This window comes from Phodopus roborovskii, unplaced genomic scaffold, assembly GCF_943737965.1.
Source record: "Phodopus roborovskii unplaced genomic scaffold, PHOROB, whole genome shotgun sequence".
NCBI classification, from domain to species: domain Eukaryota; kingdom Metazoa; phylum Chordata; class Mammalia; order Rodentia; family Cricetidae; genus Phodopus; species Phodopus roborovskii.
Window position 1 is genome coordinate 112,414 of NW_026125382.1, and position 17,650 is coordinate 130,063.

Here is a 17,650-nt window from a genome sequence, read left to right on the forward strand (position 1 = left end):
TTGAAAACATAATACCAAGGTAATAAACACATACTAGGTGTTTCTGTTCATGAAAGGTCTGGAATAAGGAAATCCATAAAATATTTAAGGGACATGGTTCCCATGCTAATCAATCATTTTCAATTTACATACTGGCATCATTTCTTAACTATTTGAACACATATGCCCATGTTACGAAGGGTTCAATATTCTGTCATCAGGCCCTTGGGATGTTCCCACTCTGTATCTGTTATGATAATGCATATGGGAACCTTGGATTCCAAGGCAGGGGAGCGTCACCAAAGGTGGGGGTGGGGATCCTGCCTGACAAACAGAGCTTAGTGAGCAATTTTAATAGAAAGGGGAGAGGGAAGGAAAGAGGTAAAGAGACAGAGAGGACAGAGAAGAGGGAGACAGGAAAAGTCCTGTCTGCCCCAGGGGAACAGCGGGAAAGAGAGAGGGAAAGTGTAAGTGGGTGGTGGTGGTGAGGTGTCTTCCTTTTAAGGGGGTCCTTTGCACCTGAGCTGACCAGAGTGCATTCTGCTAGGTGATGGGGACAGGCTAGCACACTGCCCGAATCCTTACAGTAGCTACATATATTTTAAATATACTTGTCTGAACTTCTAGTAATTTCATTTAGGAGAACTTAAGTGGTGGGGACTGTAAAGTGAAAATTACTTTTTGTGGCATTTAATACATAACCTGAGATAAGTAAACAAAAGCTCATATAATAGTTTTATTACCCTTTACCAGGAGGTGGGGAAATACATATTACAGAAGCAGCAACAACTCTTAATTACAAGCAAAGGTTTTTAGCCCCAAATAATTTGGTGTCAGCAAGAAATATAAGCATATATGTTAACTTTAAAATAGTTACGCTGAATATTTAAGTTCATTAAAGATATGGCTTACACAGTTGATGTTCTGAACCAAACAATACAGCAAAACAAAAATTTTAAAAAAGTATATAAACACCAGAGGATAATTTTCTTAAGCTCACCACATTTCTTGCCCTGTTTCCTAGTTCTACTAGTGAGACACTGTATATTTTATTGGAGTCATTTCCAGCCTGAATCTCAGAAGGAACACCGACAAATGCAGACCCTGCTTTACCACTGTGCAGTGGAGACGGGGGTGACTCCAGGGTAGCAGTCAGGAGAGCCCGGCACCTGGAGCAGCTGCAAAGTTAGAGGTGGTGTACAGCTTGGGCCAGGATCTGCCTCAAATATGGAAAGGGGGGGGTGTGGTAGGGGCTGGGATATGACTCACAGGGGGAGCACTTGGTTAGGGGCCTTAGGCTCATCTTAAATCTGGCCTCCCATCACCACAAAGTGAGATTAACTCAGCAGCAGCCTTTAAGACATGAAAAGACCACTGCTGCTTATGACGGCAAGTTGATTTTATTAACTAGATAGTCACACTAGAAATTGACTTAATAAAAAAAGAAAGGCTGGCTCTTCTCCCTAATGGAATGAATGGACAGAAGAAATGTTAGCTTAATTATTTTCTTTTCTGTACTGCATATACTTATATAGGAAACTTTATTCTGTATTTTAAAATTCAGAACAAGATGGTGGTTTGAGACGACTTAAATAAAGTAGCACCAGGAGGACCAGGTAACAATAGTCACATATTTCACCCATTCAGGAGTTTTATTATGTAAAATTATTGCACTTCTAATGTAGAAAGTAAATAACAGTAAATTACCAAATTTAATAATTTTAAATAGTTGGTGAAATCTGAAGTAATTTCAAAATAATTTTGAGATTCCTTCAACAACGTTGCCTAAGAGGACTAAACCTATCTCTTTAAAAAGTAGAATAGAGGGCTGAATTTTATTTCTAAGCTATATCTGCACTATAAGAGAGGCTGTTTTACATAGTGGTACGAATTTGGTCCACATCAAATACATTGTGTTATAAAAATAAACAAGATTTCATAAAAAATAACATTGCATTCCTTGTTCAAATTGCACAGTACAAATAAGCTATCTAAATTAATACTGTTATTAATAATTGGAATTACATATGGTGGGTATGTGTTTAGCCTGAAGCAACTGAATATGTAGTTCTGCTTTCATAATATATGAAAACTAAAATTTAAGTCATATCTAGAAATACATAAAATATTTTTAAACTTTACAATGAAGAATTTACAAACTAATTTTTAGTAGCTGATAATACAGGATCCCAGTCTATTTACATAAAAAGCCCATTTTTATTTGATTTACAAAAGCAATAAATAAGAAACTACATTAATTTGCACAAAACCTCTTCCACTTCATGATCAGTGGGACTACTACTACTACTTTACAGCTGAGCCAATAACCTGTCTCTATGAAGACCTCTCATTTTGGAAAGAAGAACAAGTCTTTATTCCAAGAGTGAGTATAGTCATGCAGAATCCAGCATAAAACCTTACAGAGTATAATACATGCCTTAAAAATATGGACAGTGCCTTTGTATATATTTACACAAGAGTATTCACAAAAAGATACAGTTCTTTGATACAAAAATTTAGTGGTGTCAGCATAATTGACAAGAACCCTTCACCCTCTGTCCGCACTGATCTAGTAGGAATTCAGCTTGCTCAAACAGGCACATTAACTCACAGGTATCGCTTCCATTAGTCAGGTCTGCTAGAGAATGGAGTCCACTGACCCATACTGTGCAAGGGCAGCATCTATTCAGAGGACCAACTGGAGTCTAGCTGACTCTATACAAGGAAGCAAACAAGTAGTTCAGGTACCTGAAGAGCTACAGCAAGCACCTTAGCATTTATTTAAAAGAAAGTTAAAAAAAACAACCGACCCCACAAAAACAAAAACAGCCTAGACATACACTGAACTGAAAATATATAAGCTATAAGTAGTGGAAAAGCTCCCGGGCAAAGTAATCCCTACACATTAACAACTGTCAATCCGTTGTGAGTAAAACCAAAATACTCTATGTCTATATTATGCTTGTTACTTTCTAGTGGAGCTTAAATTTTCTTATGAATATGTTCTGATACCACATTTTTTTTATGGAGTCAAAGAGATTTAGAGGAAGAGTTATAACATATAATAATACTTTATGAAAGAGTTTTGACCCTTGTTCTATTTCCTGTTAAATCACTCAGCCAGGTCACCACTATGCACTCAGTTGCTTGTTGCTGTGATTAATACTGCCTACTGTGATGTGTCTCACTGTTGTCAGGACACAGAACAGTCATAAGCCCCATCCTGGAATGGCTCCTCATCATCAGCTTGTGTTGTGTCCTCTTCATTCCGGCTGACCACATTGTTATTCCCAGTCTCACTTTGAGAGATGCTTGCACGGCTGGAGGAGCCCCTGCTCTCCTCTGCTCTGGGGCTGCTCTGTTCAGGCGTCTTACCCACTGTTACTGGCTGGAAGGTGTCAGGCTGGACCTGCTCTTCTGTTATTTCACTGAGCTTCTGCAGTTGTGGCTTAATGATGTTTAAAAATGGCTTATATCCAGGGCTGAGTAAAGGGGGAAAAATTAGTTGTCATCTGCTGTAATTCAAAAGACTTGCTAGAGGGGCTGGGGAGATAGCTCAGTCAATAAAGTGCTTGTGCAGGCATGAGGTCTTGAGTTCAATCCCCAGCACCCACATAAAAAGTTGTGGTGGTGCTGAGGAGGCACAGATAGGGTTTCTAGAGGCATGCTGGACAGCCAGCCTAGACGAATCAGTGAGCCCCACATCCCAGTGAGGGACCCTGTCTCAAAAAACAAGGTGACTAGCTCCTGTGGAATGGCACCAGAAGCTGACCTCTGTCTTCTGCACGTGTACACAAATACAATGCACGCACGTGCGCACACACACACACCTTGGTTAAGTGTTGAGATAAACTCCTAGCAGACATCAGTACAGTAAAACAAGTGATGGAGAGAAGATTCTCAAGCACCCTTCTCAGAAAAAGGCACATGACTCAAGGCTGAGTCTTAAATTTCTCAGTAGTAAGGGCAAGGACTGTTACTTCAAAATTAGTATTACAATAACAAATAAGGAACAACAGATTCTAGACTCAAAAAGATCATCTGGAAAGTATCTAAAATACATCTGGTAAGTAAGGAAAACCTAAGTAAATGAAGTAAACAGCTTCAAATCTATTCATGACTGCTGAAAAGGACATGCCCTCTCAATTATTACCCACTACTTCTAATTAGTGACACTACTAATTGTCATGGAGTGTTGAAATTTATAGACTACATAACCTGTCTTTTCATGTAGACTTTATACTATTTTAACTACAGAATTACCAATCTAAGTTCCAATCTCATTTTTAGATCACTTACATGGCATCTTAAGCCAGCATATGCTTCCCACATTATACATTATAAACCAACGCTATGAACTATTCAATAGGTAGTACCCATTCAAGTGTCTGAGTACACAATGGTTAAAGAAAATGACTTTAAAACATAAATATGAAAGCACTTTTAGTTCCGCACACTTACAGACCTCCAAAATGAATGAGTTATAAGTTGTTAGGTTTTGTGGTGGTGGGTGGGTTGGAGGAGATAGGTTATCATGTACCTCTGGCTGACCTGAAACTTGCTATGTAGACCAGGCTTACTTCAAATCCAGAGATCTGCTTGCTTCTGCCTCCCAAGTGCTAGGATCTACACATGTGCTACTACACCTTACAATCATAACAATCATAGTGTGAAAGTCATTATTCATCTAAGAATTACCAAGTTTCTAGAAACTAGGACTTACCAGTCTGTAGAGGCCCATCGGTCCACTGCATGTAGCCCCGTTTTTATGTTCTGTAACATTTCTCCATCCATCTCTGAAGACTGGGCAATACTGAGAATCTGACTGACTACTGAGGATTCTCTGAGAATCAGGCTGATGACAACACACCAATCCAGACAACCCGCCTCCATGAAAATGTGCAGCAAGTAACTATATATAAAGCAACAATAGAATGATTTGTATGAAAGAGATCTGATACACAAGGGACAGTGCGCTCTAAGAAAATAGCTCCAATTCCCACCAGCACATAGAAATCTGGCTAGGCCTTTTGTGTTTTCAACAATCTGAGAAACTCACCGAAGTTGAACTTGAGATTTATGAGGTCCTTTACTCGCCAACTCCATGGAGATGTGCTCCAACTCAGACTGAGTCAAACTGAGTGTAGAGAAATTTTCATCCACCACTGTCCAGTCTCCATCCACCATGGAGCTGCTTTCAGTCAAGTCAGTGGCTGAACCAATGCTGCATTCATCACCTGATGAAGAAATTTCAGAAGTTATAAATGAGCTTTTCATTTCAGAATTAAGTATTTCCCTTTCATTATAAGTTAGTTATTTCCAAAAAATGCTGACTTCTCAAGATTTCAAAATGAAATCAATCTATTGCTAAAACAACCAATATATGAACAACATATATTTTAAATAAATAAAAAATTATACGCCTTCAAGTGGGAAAGCATTCTAATTTTATAATTAAAAGTAATAGTAGTTACAAGCTTTTACCCATCACAGATGCATCACTAACTGTGATGACAAAATGGTAGCCCAATACTGGGTAAACACCTGAACATTAAGAAAACAGGACACACTGGGCAGTGGTGGCAGTTGCCTTTAATCCCAGCACGTAGGAGGAGAGACAGATGGATTTCTGTGAGTTTGAGGCCAGCCTGGTCTACAGATTGAGTTCCAGGACAAGCTCCAAAGCTACAGAGAAACCTGTCTCAAAAAACAAAAACAAAGAAGAGGAAAAAAAATTTAATCTGGCCTGTGCTACTTGGGTGGCTGAGACAGGAGGATCTAAAGAAAAGGGCAGCATGGAGTGAAACCCAGTTCTCAAGATTTAAAATATAATAAAAAACAAAACCAAAGAATAGAGAGGAGGGCTTAAGGAAGAGTTCAGTAATACATGCTTGCTCAGCATGCAGGGGGTCCTAGGTTCAATCCCAAGTATTGGCTATCCCCTACTCCACACACACACACACACACACACACACACACACACACACGCACGCACGCACGCACGCACGCACGCACACACACACACAAAGCACAATTACTATTGAAGCTTTTATATTTTATAACCCCATAGAAACACAAATTGATTTAAAACTTCTTCTGTTTGTAGTTTAACCACTACTGTACAGCAGAAATTGGTATGTTTTGTAAAATGGTCACATAATAAATATTTCAGGCTTTGAAAGCTAAGAGGTAAAATAAAAATTATATATAACAAACCAAAAAAGGATTTTTCATAAACTTTATAAAAGAAATAAAAATTAGTGATTAAAGTACATTTTTATGACAAAAATCTACTTATTCTAAACAAAAGAATTCCTTATGTGATGATGACATTTTATTACCTGGAATTCAAATATAGTTATTATCAAAATTAGTAGCAAAACCTCAGCAAGGTGGCTCAGAGAGTAAAGGTACTTGCCACCCGATGACATAATCCTGACAGACAACCTGAGTTTGATCTCAGAAACCCACAAAAAGATGGAAAGAGAGAATTACACCAAGTTGTCCTCTGACTTCCACATGTGTATTCTCCCACACACATCACAATAAATATAAATTTAAAAACTTGATTGTAAAGATTTACTTATATATTTCATATATCTAAAATAAATATGGTAAAGCCAATTTGTCCCTATTTACCTCTGTAGGCAGATGTTTAATGGCTAATTCTTCAGGATATTCAAAGAAGTATGATGCTGTAACTTGGAAAGGCTATGGTACATGATCTTTCCCCAAACAAAACTCAAGAAGGGCTACAACTTGTTCCTTTATTAGATATATACCTTTATTAGATAATGGTGACAGGAAAGCATCTTGCATTTGTGGTCCAGGGGGATGAGGCTATGTCTGTGTCACGATGGGTGGGGCCAATGTTGCTGAGCCAGCTCTGACTCCGTTGGATGTTAGTGATGCCAGCATCCATCTCAGAGGTTAGGAAAGGGTCAGATGATTGAGATTTTAACAGCTGCTCTCCCACTGTATCCAGAAGCAAAAGAGGTGTAGTGTCATTCCCAACACAATCAGTTCATAGCCAATCACCATCATATGCAGTATCATTTCTTCAAAGGCAGGGATGTGAAATTATGAGCCATCTTATGTTTCTTACTGTACCTAGGCCATACTTTACTCTCTAAAGTGATTTAAATGACTTGCCTTGGTTCTAAAGATAACCCAAAGTTTCCAAACACCATGATAAAAAGGTTTTGTTTAAGTAATTGGAAATTATCTGAATTTACAAACTTTTTTCTTTTACTCAAACATGGTTTTACTTTTTCTTCTCCAAGTTCAGGAAATGGCACAAGTGTCAAAGACAACTGATCACCGGGGTGAGTTCTGTCGCAAATCACAGCCAAGTTTATTTGAGGTTCATGACTAACTCATTCTAGACTCTTTGCTGCAATAAGGTAAATATAGGAGCTTTTACATTCAGTTTTAAACCTGTTCATAATTTAATAATGGTTAGATTTGTGGGTTAAGCTTCAAGCCCAAAAGACTTAAGAGGCAACAGTTTCTACTTGATCTATCTATCTATCTATCTATCTATCTATCTATCTATCTATCTATCTATCTATCTATCCTTGGCCAAATGGAGGCTAATGTACAAAAAAATTGGCCTTTATTTGCTTAAATATGGAATGAAAAGAGTTCCTTGAAAGAAAGTCCAACATGTCTAAATATATAAAATAAAATACAAGTTTTGTAAAACTGTTAGAAGTCCACATTACCTGTTCGGCACTTCCCATTTTTGAAAGGGGGAATTAACAGAAGAGGCTGGGATAATGGGAAGTGGCCACAGGAAATCCTTGTGAAGTCTCTTCAGGGCTACTACGAAGTTGTCTACACGGGCAGCTCGAGTACGTTCTTTACAAAGCCAGCTGATTAGTTCAAAGCCTAGCTGGGCTGCAAAGCAGCCAAGGTCCTTCTAACCGCACATCTTCTAAGAGGCGCCGAGCGTGTCTCCACAGCATCATGTCAATGTACATGTTCTCAGCGCAGTCACTGTCTTTGCATCTGTAAGAGACAGAAGCAGCTAAAGAACAACTCACTGAACAACTAACTCCATGCACTTTCAGGTAGCATTGATAAAGTTGAAAGGTAAGCAAGAGATCCAATATCTAATTATGCCTGAATAGGAAGAAAACCTTCAGGGCTTCTCTCCATGTTATACCATAAGAACTTAAGGCACAAAGTTACCTTTTTTAAAAATTTTGAGACAAGATCTTTCTATGAAGTTCTGGAATTTACTATACAGTCCAGGCTGCCCTTGAATGATGGGAGATGCCATTATGTATATATGTTTCTCATACTGGTTAATGAATAAAGCACTGTTGGCCAATAGGAAAGCAAGATAGGTGGGACTAGGAGACAAGGAGGAAAGAGGAAGGAGTAAGGAGGAGTCAAGATGGAGAGTCTGGAGAAGGAAGAACCGCCAGCTGCCTCTCCCTGGTAAGAAGAACACGTGGAAATATTAGATTAACAGAAATGGGTTAATACTTAAGACAGAGCTAGCCGATAAGAAACTAGCACCTGGCCAACAGAATTATATCAAATACAGAGCCTCTGTGTGTTATTTGGGGCTGGCGGCGGCAGGACCAGAGCGGCAGCGGGAGGAAAAACCTTACTCCCTACACTTGAATCACAGATATCATCCTGGCTCTGCCTCCCAAGTGCTAGGACTAAAGGTGTAGTCTACCATGCCAGGCACAAAGTTACCTCTTAAGACCAATTTGTGGAATTGAATATATATGGAATAATAATAAACAGGAGACAAAGAAGTCAGACCAGGAAGAGGAGATATGTAGTTGAAGGGAGGTGGGGGAGAGCAAAGAGATAATGCATTTGGAAATACTATTAAAAAAAAGGGAAAAACATAAAAGAAAACCTTTCTACTTGAGCTATACAGACACATGAAAACAAAACTTACAAAAATTAATGAAAAACAAACACAGCCTTTCATCTCTCACAGACATGAGCACCTTGTTGCGGGTCTGGTAACACAGTGGTGGGCGCGAAGTGAGAAACAGGGCTATGGTGATGTCTGTCTGTGATTAACAAATAACGCTGCCTGAGGGTCAGAAAGCAGAGCCAGCCACTTTAGTCAGCCACACAGGCCAGGCGGTGGCGGCGTGCACCTTTAATCCCAGCACTCAGGAGGCAGAGACAGACAGATCTCTGTGAGTTCAAGGCCACCATGGGCTACACAACAGCACTTTAATCCTAGCACTAAGGAGGTGGAAACAGAAGTGACATGGCCAGGCAGAGAAAGGAATAAGGTGGGATGAGAGAGGAGAGAGATGCATCTGATGATTCACAGAGATGGCCGCAGTCTAGGAAGTCAGTCTGAGGGTGCAGTCGGAGGGGCAGGCTCTCCCTTTGGTCTGAGCATTGGTAGAGGTAAGAGCTCTAGTGGCTGCTGCTTTTGCCCTTTGATCCTTCAGCTTTCATCCTGATAGCTGACTCTAACACCAATTAGAATTCATGCTAGAAGGTATGAGCAGTAGAAAGCCTGGCACCAGAAGCAGGACTTCTCAGATTTAGAGTTCACTCTGCTTTCCCTTAGTCACGTGAACATAATCAAGTAGTTTTTTGAGCATCTGTTTTTTCACCTGCACAAAGAGGAACAACCCCTCAGAGTTTTAAGGATTAAGACCTAAACATGCAAATGCTTAGAACAGTGCCTGGCATCTGAGCTTTTGGTAAGTACTCAATATTTAACCAATATTTAAATCCAGAGGTGGCTGGCAATTGTTGACACACCTCCATGGCTTTATTTTATAGTATGTTTGTATGGGGGGAGGAGTATTAATGACCAGTGACAGGATAAAAAGTAAAATATCATAATACAACATGTTAACTCTTGATATGTGCCCAGGATTGTAGTAAAAATATAAATAAAAGAAACACCTAGAGAAGAGAAAATGTAAGAGCCAAGAAGCAATGCAAGGACTTCCAGAAGCCAGAAGAAATCCCAACCATCACCACTGCTGTGAGTCTATAGCCACAGTGCCAGAGACCATTTTCCACCAGGAAAGACATAGTCTTTGGTCCTCAGAATGTACCAGTCCTTTAGCTCTCCCAATATCTAACCTTTTGTTTTGCTCCTCTGTCATCAGAAGTAATCTGTTAATTACATTTAGAACAAGTGCATCTAGATCTACTTTAGCATAAAACTTACACAGAACAGGAGTGAACTTAACAGGAAAGAGAAAGAAAAGGGAAGTCTTCTCTAAGGCTTTTGTAAATGAAAAAAAAATTGCAATTGAATTAAATATCCTTTTAAGACTCAATTATACAAATGCCTTGAAATGCAATGTGACAGATGCTCTGAAAACAGTAACTGTTCTTTATTCTTTTACCTTTTTCCAGAAGGACCAGATGGCATACTTAGTGTTTTCTGTAAGCTGAATTTACCAGGAGGAACATTTTCAGCTGACTGGGATAAACTGATGCTCCGATTCCTGAAGAACTCAAATCCACCACTTGAACTGGGTTCCTATGGTTATACACAGCATGCAATAGTTTTAGCCAAAGATGCTCTGTGGTGGTATGCCCTAGAGAAGCTGTACAATTCTGCAACTAACCTGAGCTGTGGGTGTGGACGGAGGTGTCTCAGATTCTCCAGAACCAATGGCTTTAAGAAACCGAATCATGTGTCGACACAGGTCCCATTTGCCTTGTTCCAGAGCTGTGTTGAATAGAAGGGTGGCATGCTGCCTACTTACTGCAGGAACTTCCATATTCTATAAAAATAACCAAGGAAGACAACAATCGATATATGTGTTACAATTTTGGAAGATAGTGTAAGTCTTTTTCTTGACACTTCCTCATCCCAAGAATTAGCTGGCTGGGGGCAATTTAACAATAAGATTAAAAAGGAGCTTTAAAAGTACCATATGGGGGAAAGAGAGGCAGTCACTATGCTAGTATAGTTCATATTATGATTCATTGCACTGTTACATGTCAGATAATATATACCTTACATTCATCACACCTTTCTGTAAAAAGTTACATCATTCCTTCCCATTTTAGGAGATGAGGAAACAAAGTTATCTAAATTGTTTAATGTCAATAGAGAAGCAAGCTAAATGTAGTATTGCCTGTCTGTCTCCTGTAGTGGTTTTTGAAGAGCTGACTAAAATTTTTGCTTTAAGCAGGGCCAGGCAGCACTGGTACACACTGGGTGTTTCCAGCACTTTCTTTACAAACTAGCACCCTGCCTGCTTTCATGGAAAGCTGCCCAACAGGCTGAGCTAGAGCCTCTTTCCCCCAATCCCAGCAACCTAGGCAGTCTGAGGGAGGAAAGTCCCAACTCCACAGCTGGGGATTTTTTTTTTTTTTTTTTTTTTAATTAAGGGGAAAAAAAGGGATTTTAAAAGGGAAAGGGGAGAGGGGGAGAACTGGCCTTCAGGGACAAGAGCAGTAGGAGAGAAAAGGGGGACAGAGAAAGAGAGAAGGATGGGAGGTGGGCAGGGCCCTTTAAAAGGGAACATAGTGAATGCACACAGGTGGTGCTCTCAGTGGCAGCAGCTGAGGGGCGTATCCTGTCAGAACCCCAAGGGCAGGCCGGTACAGATGCCCGAATACTAACGATTAGGGCTAACTAGCCAAATGAATACCAGAAGCTTCAGGCCACTAGCCTCTGCCTGGCTGTTTCCTCTGGCTTCAGTTACTTGTCATGAAGCAAATATGTCAAGAAATTTGCTTCAGTCTGAGAATCTAACTGGGCTTATGGTTAGCTTTTGTATAAATGAAAGAACTTCAGTGTAGCCTTTGAAATTCATATCACACAATGGCAACAAACTTTCTAGCCCTTTTATCAAGTACATAATAAAACAAATATTCTGGGATCTCATTATTTTAGAAAAAATGTGTTATGCAGGTTATTATTGTGGCAGCCCTGGGTCTTCCCAGCTGTCCACAGAAAGGCTGAGATTGGATGCCCCTACAGATGCTGCATTAAAATTATTCAGAATCCTGTCAGCAACTCCATACTGTAAGGAAAAATTTCTATTACTGTAATGAAAGCACTCATGTCCAAAGTACCATTTTTTCACTGTTAATGTTTCTTACATTTTATTAGTCTAATGTAGTATTTTTAATGGAACATGTATATCATATATATTTCATATAATAAGAACATTTCATCTGAGGAAATGGCTCAGTTACTTTGCAAGCTTGATGAATTCAAAATCCATGTTAAAAATAAAAAAGCCTGGCACGGTCTGACACAGAAGCACATCCATCTGTAGTCTGGAGGAGATGGAGACAGAGTCCACAGGAGCACAAAACCCAGTTCTCCCGGCTGGACAGACACCATCTCAGACAAGGTTGAAGGCAAGGGTCAATACTATTGACTCTTACATGCACACCAAAGCATGTGTTTACCTGAATGGATGCACATATGTACACACACACACACACATCCCTTCAGTCTTATTTAAAATTATATTCTGAAATCATTAATCTGTTTTAGGCCTATTGAGGCGTAAACAGCCGAAATACTTTTGTAATGTCCCTTTTTTAACATTCAAGGAAATCTAGTCATTTGGCAAGCTTCAGCTCTTCAAAATGGAAGATATACACAATAGAGAAATATGAACATTAATTCCATAAACATTATTATCACAGGACATACCTTCCTCTCTAAGATTAAGATCAATAATTCTTATCCTTTTATAAAGAGAACTGTTACCTGTAAGATAATAAGGTAAGAGGCAGCTGTGTCCAAATCCTGAGCCATCAAACATTCCTCAAATAAGTCCTTGGGGTTTCCAACAGCTGCAAAAGGTAATTCCACAGAGCATATTCAGTCTTCCTGGCACAGTGCACGACTGTCTGAAGGAAAAGTGGGAACTCGGTGATAAACTTGGCCACAGTGGGGAAGCAGGGGATCGGGAATGGGCTCCCGTGAGGTAGCTTCTTCTTCCAGAACTTCATGCAGCATGAGCTCCAGCACATGAGGGAAGTAAGGTAACGCAGCACAGGACTGGGCCAGGAGCAGGGCTTGCTCTCCAAGGTTCCTGACCAGAAGCTGACGGAGGATATGGTGGAGGTGGATCTGAGAGGTTCTCTCCACAACACAGAAGGGAAGAGCACCTCTAGCTGCTCCCTAGCACTGTTCCGCGTATACAAAGAGTCATAGAGTAGAGTGTCATTGACAGCACCAAGGACCAATGCGTCTTCAAACAGCACGGCCAGGGGGTAGATGTTGATGTGGAAAGGCAGCATGATCCTCTGGGACAAGAAGGAGTGGGGCTTGCGGTGATCCCTAGGAAAGAGGGGGAGCCACACTTTCATCCCTGCACCACCACAGCTCAGCCAGAGGGCCTCCAGAAGGTGACGTTTTTGCTTATTTGCTCGACAGGTAGTCCAGACATTTTCCACCGACTGGGCTAGTACAACCGGAGGACAAAACGGCAGCTGAAGGAGGAGACACAAGAATTGCTGTTCTGGTTTGCCTATTAAACACGTAGGCTCAAGCTTATAGGTACTAGCTTTGTAGACTTTCAGAATTAGTATTTTGTTGTTTTTAAAGTAGGGACATTTATTTAGAATCAGAGATAACAGCAGTGATGTTTCAAAGGATATGCACTGAAATCTAAGAAATTGAAATTTACTATGCAGTAACATCTGGAAAATGAGACACTTTAGTATTTTGGGACTTGCCCTTCACTCTTCTTAGCTGAGTTGTAAGATGAATTTTATTTATTCCCTTAGTTTCTAATCACAACACACTGCTCTCCATTTAAATCCCTCTACTCACAAAGCCTAACCTCATAACTTCTCAGGGCTTGCAATGCCTTATACTTTTACTCACGAGTTTCCTTTGGTTAGGGTTACTGTCTTTTTCCCGGATTTGAGGGCCTGACCTGTCCCTCTGCATCATGATGAGCTGTCCAGCAAGGTTGAGCATTATGCTCTCTGCATCGCGAGCCTGAAATGTCAGGAAGAGAAACGAATCGATACTGATGAATAGACATGTTCTTGACATTCCCTCTCCACCTAGTAAAATTTAAAGGTTAAACAACCAACAACAGTTCCTGGGATTGCACCATGTATAGCCACTTTGCTAGACTCTGAGGATAAAGTGTCCTGGTTATGATGGAACAAAGCATACCACTGTGCAGTTAGTGACTATGAGTGCAGAACAGAGTTATTCTGCAAGAACTAAGAGAACTCCAGAAGTCCACAAAAAAAAAAAAAAAAAAAAAAAAAAAAAAAAAAAAAATCAGAGGTCATTTCAATGACCTAGCTAGAGAAGGCTTAAAAGGGTCTAGAGAGACTTGGAAGGTCAGGAAGTTTCAGGTAGTATGGAAAGGGCTAGTATTATAAGTTAAGCATGAAATGTAAATGAAAAAACAGAGCTAGAACAGGACAGTTCCACTGGAAAAAGGGAGAATGATCAAGATGGATGACAACAGATTTTCAAGGAAAGCTTGGAAAGTCGGTCAATGGGGTAGCAGGACACAAACTACCACACGTGCCTCTCAAACAAAAGAATCATTCAAATAAAATAAAATAAAATAAAAGCCTAGTTAGGACTAATTACTATATTGACTTCAGGAATGAGGAATTACTCTGCACATTTTACTATGGACATTTCAATCAAATGCCAGCATAAAGAGACTACAATTACTACTGTAAATTCTACCACCCTGCCTCAATAAGCACACAGGAGAGCTTGAGAAACTCTGCTTTAAACCAACTAGCAGACAGATCAAGTATTTTCACATGTAAAGAGGAAGATTATTTTGACTTAAAAATAGAACAGAATTTAGTGCTGACTTAGGCATGAAAAAAAAAAAAAAATTAGAAAAAGCATGTCTGAACCAGAGATGGCTTCAAGGTACTGGAGGGATTGAGGTTGGTGTTGGAGCGATGGCTAAAGTGGTTAAGAGTATTTCCTCATCACAGGGGACCCACGTTCTGTTCCTAGCACCCACGCTGACTGCTCACAATGGCCTGTAACTCCAGCTCCAGGATTCCTCCAGCACCTGCACACACACATGCACATACCCACAGATAGATACACACACACACACACACACACACACACACACACAAAACACATAATTACAAATAATAAATCTTTCTTGAAAAGTTGAGGACATCAGCAAGGAGGAACAATCAGGGAAGGGCAAATGAGTATGTTTCCCCCACTCACCCACATTAAACTGGAAAGAAATTTGAGATTTTCAAATAGAAATGTGTGTGGCAACTGAGCAGAGATGGATATGCTAACATAAGTACTATGCTAAGGCTGAAAAGCTAACACAGAAGGAAAGAGCCTGGGATGTCACCTAAGCCTTTCCAGAACAAACATGGGGAAGCCTATGGCTGCATAAGCTAAAGGAGACTCGAGAAGAGAGGGGCTATCTGCTGCTTTCTGTGTCTCAGATTTTGATACCCGCTTAATTGATAGGTTTAAGCTTTCGGTATCATTTAGGGCTCAGTCAGAGGAAGTAAAAATCAGTTGCCTTATGTAATCCCAGCTTTATAATACTTAATATTCTTGCTTATATATGAACTGGCAAACTGTAGATGTAGCCCAGTGGCACAACACTTGTCAAGAATGTGCAGGAAGGGGGAGGGGACAACATTAAACTTGGAATGCCTGTCATAAAATGAGGATCTTCTAATCAAATGTAGGAATGAGATTGAAAACAGAATTTAAAAGATATCTGGGAACCATCAGAGTCAGGCACTCAGACAATAGATAAATGTAGCTGAGTGGCAGGAAAAGGAAAACAAATACACACACGTGAATTAAGACACTGGCAATCTGGGCATTCACATGTAGACAAATTCCACAAACATTTTCAAAGGCCTTGAAAGGACTTAAGAATTTACTATACTATGACTAATTTTCATAGTGGGCCATATGCATGCCAGGTCAATGTTCTACCACTAAGCTGTATATCCAGACCTTCATTTTAAGATGGTAGATTTCACCACTATATTTTACATATTTCTTTAGAAGAATATATATATATATATATATATATATATATATATATATATGTCTTTTCTTCAAAAAGCGGCTATTAAGCCAGCTGTTGGTGGTGCAGGGGCAGGCAGATTTCTGTGAGTTCAAGGCCAGCCTGGTCTACAGAGTGAGTTCCAGGACAGGTTCCAAAACAATACAGAGAAACCCTGTCTCGAAAAACCAAAAAAAAAAAAAAAAAAGCCTAAAAAGCCTATTATTAAACAATCCTAGTATTTGACATTGTTACAGGTGATTATAATACTACTCTGGGACAACTTCATGAGTTTTCAGAAAAATAAGAGTTACTGCATGCTCAAAATTCTGAGTTTCCTTACAAGCTCCCTGGCAGACGATCCTGAACCGAGTCTGGAATTTAACAGGGAGCTCACACTCTGTCCTGAGAGGCCTGATTGTTAATCAGCCTCATTGTTTCCTAAAGGGTGATGATAATTGAAGCAAAACTTGCCTTGTAGTGCTGTGGCCTCAGGCTAACTCTTTTTTATATTCCAACTTTTTAATTTGATCTTCACTAAGTTAAATATCTCTATGAAGCCCTTTCTATAAGCTGATGATTATACAGGCTGTTATCAGGTTTCTAGTATATGCCCTCAGAGAAGTTTATATATGTGTAATTACTGTTTAATGCTGACCCAGAAACTAGTCTGCTTGGTTTGCCATTAACACTCAGCATCTTCATGCAAGGTACAACATAGACACTTGGTTTGAATTTGCTGAACAAATTAACAGGTCCTAATATTGACATAAAGACGGAAATGTAAACTCCTAAGAGCTTTGAAAATGTATTAGTACCTGCTGTGGCATTTTCAAGGTGATTCCATTCTCTGTACTCACTGATGTCAGTGTGACAGACACTACCAGGAAAGGGTGAGGAATATACCGTGACATGGAGACTTCCTGAAGAACTTGAACATTAGCCGTAGTATTCGAACTGTAAAGACAAAAAAAGCTCATAGCTCAACAATGTTGTTTTTCTCCATATTACAGCACATTTTATGTCTACAGCTGACCCAAATATCTTCTTCCTATTGTCCTCGCCTCCCTAAATACCCTTCTGACAGGACTACTAATGTTAAGGGGTCCAAGGAACATATACAGGAATAAGACAAGAAAGGCAGCAAAATGCTGGAAAGCAGGAAAAAAAAAAAAAAAAAAACCACAACACAACTACACCACCGAAAACCAGTAGTATGGAAGCAGCTATATGAATAGAACCACCTGGGAATTGGGGTGGTGGTGGGCAGAGACAACTGTTTGGTTGTGAAATGACAAAAGTTTAATTAATGAAGTAGGAATGTCTTAACTTTTTATCTTTGTATTATTAACACATCACAGTATTTCAGCAAATATATGTCATGTCCTAATTAAACAAACATACTTCTAAGAACAAAAGGAAAACCCAAGTAGTATGGCCTACACACTGTATGCTGACTAAATGTCAACAATACAGGGCTACATGTAATGAATGCAGTAGGACTTGGGCTTCTGTGCTGCAGACTACATCATCCACTGCAGCAGAGACTAAGTGAGCTTTCTAAGGATACTTCCTCCACTTTTTCCAAGTGTTCAGAAAGCAGGACAGCTGTTAGCCACCTACTTGTAAATTGTGAAAAAAGTATCTAAGATTTATCTCAGCTAAAATTATTATCCCCCTCCCCCACCCACCAC

The 17,650-nt window shown here is 39.7% G+C and overlaps 1 protein-coding gene across 1 annotated transcript in view; it reads right to left on the minus strand.

Annotated features, from left to right (window-relative positions):
* Positions 1-2,866: 2,866 nt before the first annotated feature.
* The window catches only part of LOC127214690 (guanine nucleotide exchange factor subunit RIC1-like), a 28,864-nt gene continuing 14,080 nt past the window's right edge, over positions 2,867-17,650 (minus strand). Inside the window, 16 exon segments of the mRNA XM_051174993.1 lie at positions 2,867-3,461; positions 4,703-4,891; positions 5,039-5,216; positions 6,762-6,810; positions 6,812-6,954; positions 7,704-7,731; positions 7,733-7,900; positions 7,902-7,989; positions 10,335-10,471; positions 10,560-10,718; positions 12,671-12,765; positions 12,768-12,858; positions 12,860-13,068; positions 13,071-13,398; positions 13,796-13,912; positions 16,775-16,913. Of these exon segments, the coding sequence (XP_051030950.1) occupies positions 3,173-3,461; positions 4,703-4,891; positions 5,039-5,216; positions 6,762-6,810; positions 6,812-6,954; positions 7,704-7,731; positions 7,733-7,900; positions 7,902-7,989; positions 10,335-10,471; positions 10,560-10,718; positions 12,671-12,765; positions 12,768-12,858; positions 12,860-13,068; positions 13,071-13,398; positions 13,796-13,912; positions 16,775-16,913 (2,407 nt within the window). The 3' untranslated portion in view covers positions 2,867-3,172.